The sequence below is a fragment of the Vulpes lagopus genome, chromosome 12 (genome assembly GCF_018345385.1).
Source record: "Vulpes lagopus strain Blue_001 chromosome 12, ASM1834538v1, whole genome shotgun sequence".
In the NCBI taxonomy this organism is placed as follows: Eukaryota; Metazoa; Chordata; class Mammalia; order Carnivora; family Canidae; genus Vulpes; species Vulpes lagopus.
This window is the reverse complement of record NC_054835.1, coordinates 14,068,104-14,069,806: the sequence shown is the minus strand read 5'-3', so window position 1 is coordinate 14,069,806 and position 1,703 is coordinate 14,068,104. Positions and strand designations below refer to the sequence as shown.

The 1,703-nt window shown below is 40.5% G+C and overlaps 1 protein-coding gene across 1 annotated transcript; it reads right to left on the bottom strand.

Moving 5' to 3' along the window:
• Positions 1–508: 508 nt before the first annotated feature.
• LOC121473949 (olfactory receptor-like protein DTMT) lies at positions 509–1,450 on the bottom strand. Its single transcript, XM_041726781.1, has one exon. The coding sequence runs from the start codon at positions 1,448–1,450 to the stop codon at positions 509–511; it is 942 nt and encodes a 313-aa protein (XP_041582715.1).
• Between the last annotated feature and the right edge of the window lie 253 nt (positions 1,451–1,703).

Sequence of the window (1,703 nt, the reverse complement as noted above, 5' to 3'; positions counted from 1 at the left end):
AAAAAATTAAAAAAAAAAGAATCAATGAGCATAAATTAAGATTGGCAACAGCTACATTATGAAATCTCCAATCTGACCCAGGAAAGTTAGGCTCACTGCAAATAAAGATCAGAAGGGCATCCAAAAATTACAAATAGAAAAAGCAAAATTGGCATACTCAATATGGACCAAAACACCTAATCAATGAATCAAATTTAGAAAAATAAAAATTAAAAATTAAAAATTAAAAAAAATAAAAAATTAAAAAATAAATAAAACAGGAGTTCTTAAAATACACTTTGCCAGAATCTCCTGGGGAACATAAAGAGGAGAGCTTAGCCAGCAGGTCACCAAGACCCCTTTTCCCTAGTTCAGCTACACAGCTCCACTGTACCTCTTTTACATATTGAATAATTATTTACCATACCATTTTAACAGGCTTTCCATGGTAAGAGAAAACATCTGGAATAGTATTCAAATATTATTTTATCTACTAGATAGAAATATGTGAAAGTATCAAATGTTACCATCACACAGAGAAGGTAATTTTCTTTCTACAAATGACTCTTCTCAGGGCTCCCTTTATGTCTTTATTCCTCAGGCTGTAGATGAAGGGGTTCAGCATGGGGGTGACCACAGTGTACATCATAGCCATGATAGTCTCCTTAACAGTAGAATTATTAGCTGATGGGCATAAATAGAGACCAATAACTGTCCCGTAGAAGAGAGACACCACTGAGAGGTGGGAGCCACAGGTGGAGAAGACCTTGCAGATGCCTCTGGCAGAAGGAACCTTGAGGATGGAGGACACAATCCGTGCATAAGACGTGATGATGAGCAGGAATGGGATCACGAGAATGAGCCCTCCCATGATAAATATCACCAACTCATTAACTTGAGTGTCAGAGCAGGCCAGCTTCAGCAGAGCAGACATATCACAGAAAAAGTGGGGGATTGTGTTGGCACAAAAGCACAATCTGGCCATTAACAGAGTGTGTAATACAGCATGGAACATGGTCAGCACCCAGGACAGCACCAACAGGGAGAAACAGAGCTTGGGGCTCATGATGGTGGTGTAGTGCAGGGGGAAGCAGATGGCCACATAGCGGTCATAGGCCATGGCCACCAGGAGGAAGCTCTCCAGATCTCCAAAAAACAGGAAGAAGTACATTTGGGTCAGGCAGCCAGCATAGGGGATGGACGGGACTTGGCTCTGCATGTTCTGCAGCAATTTGGGCATTGTGACAGAAGAGAAGCAGAGGTCAGAGAAGGATAAATTGCTGAGAAACAAATACATGGGTGTGTGGAGGTGCGAGTCCAGGTGAATGAGGACAATGATGAGTAGGTTCCCCAGGACGGTGGTAACATACATGGCCAGGAACAGGGCGTAGAACAGGTCTCGCTGATCTGGATCGATGGGCAGGCCAAGGAGGACAAATTCTGAGATGACAGTTTGATTCTCTTCTGTCATGCTTTGTCTTCAGTATCTTTAAGAAGAAATTACAGTGTCCATTAAACCTGAATTTAAAAACAAACATATTTCTATGATACATGATCTGTTAAGTGCTCTGTAAAGTTACTTTGTATCACTCTCATCACAATAATTACCATTTATATCCAAAATTCTAAGATCAGAATCTCTATGATCAGAAATGACTTTTCTTCACTTCTCTTTAGCAATATTCCAACGTTTATAAAATACTCCTATCACCTCTGAGATACAT

Excerpts from the sequence above, each read along its gene's own strand:
- LOC121473949 (XM_041726781.1), bottom strand. The coding sequence starts at position 1,450 with ATGACAGAAGAGAATCAAACTGTCATCTCAGAATTTGTCCTCCTTGGC.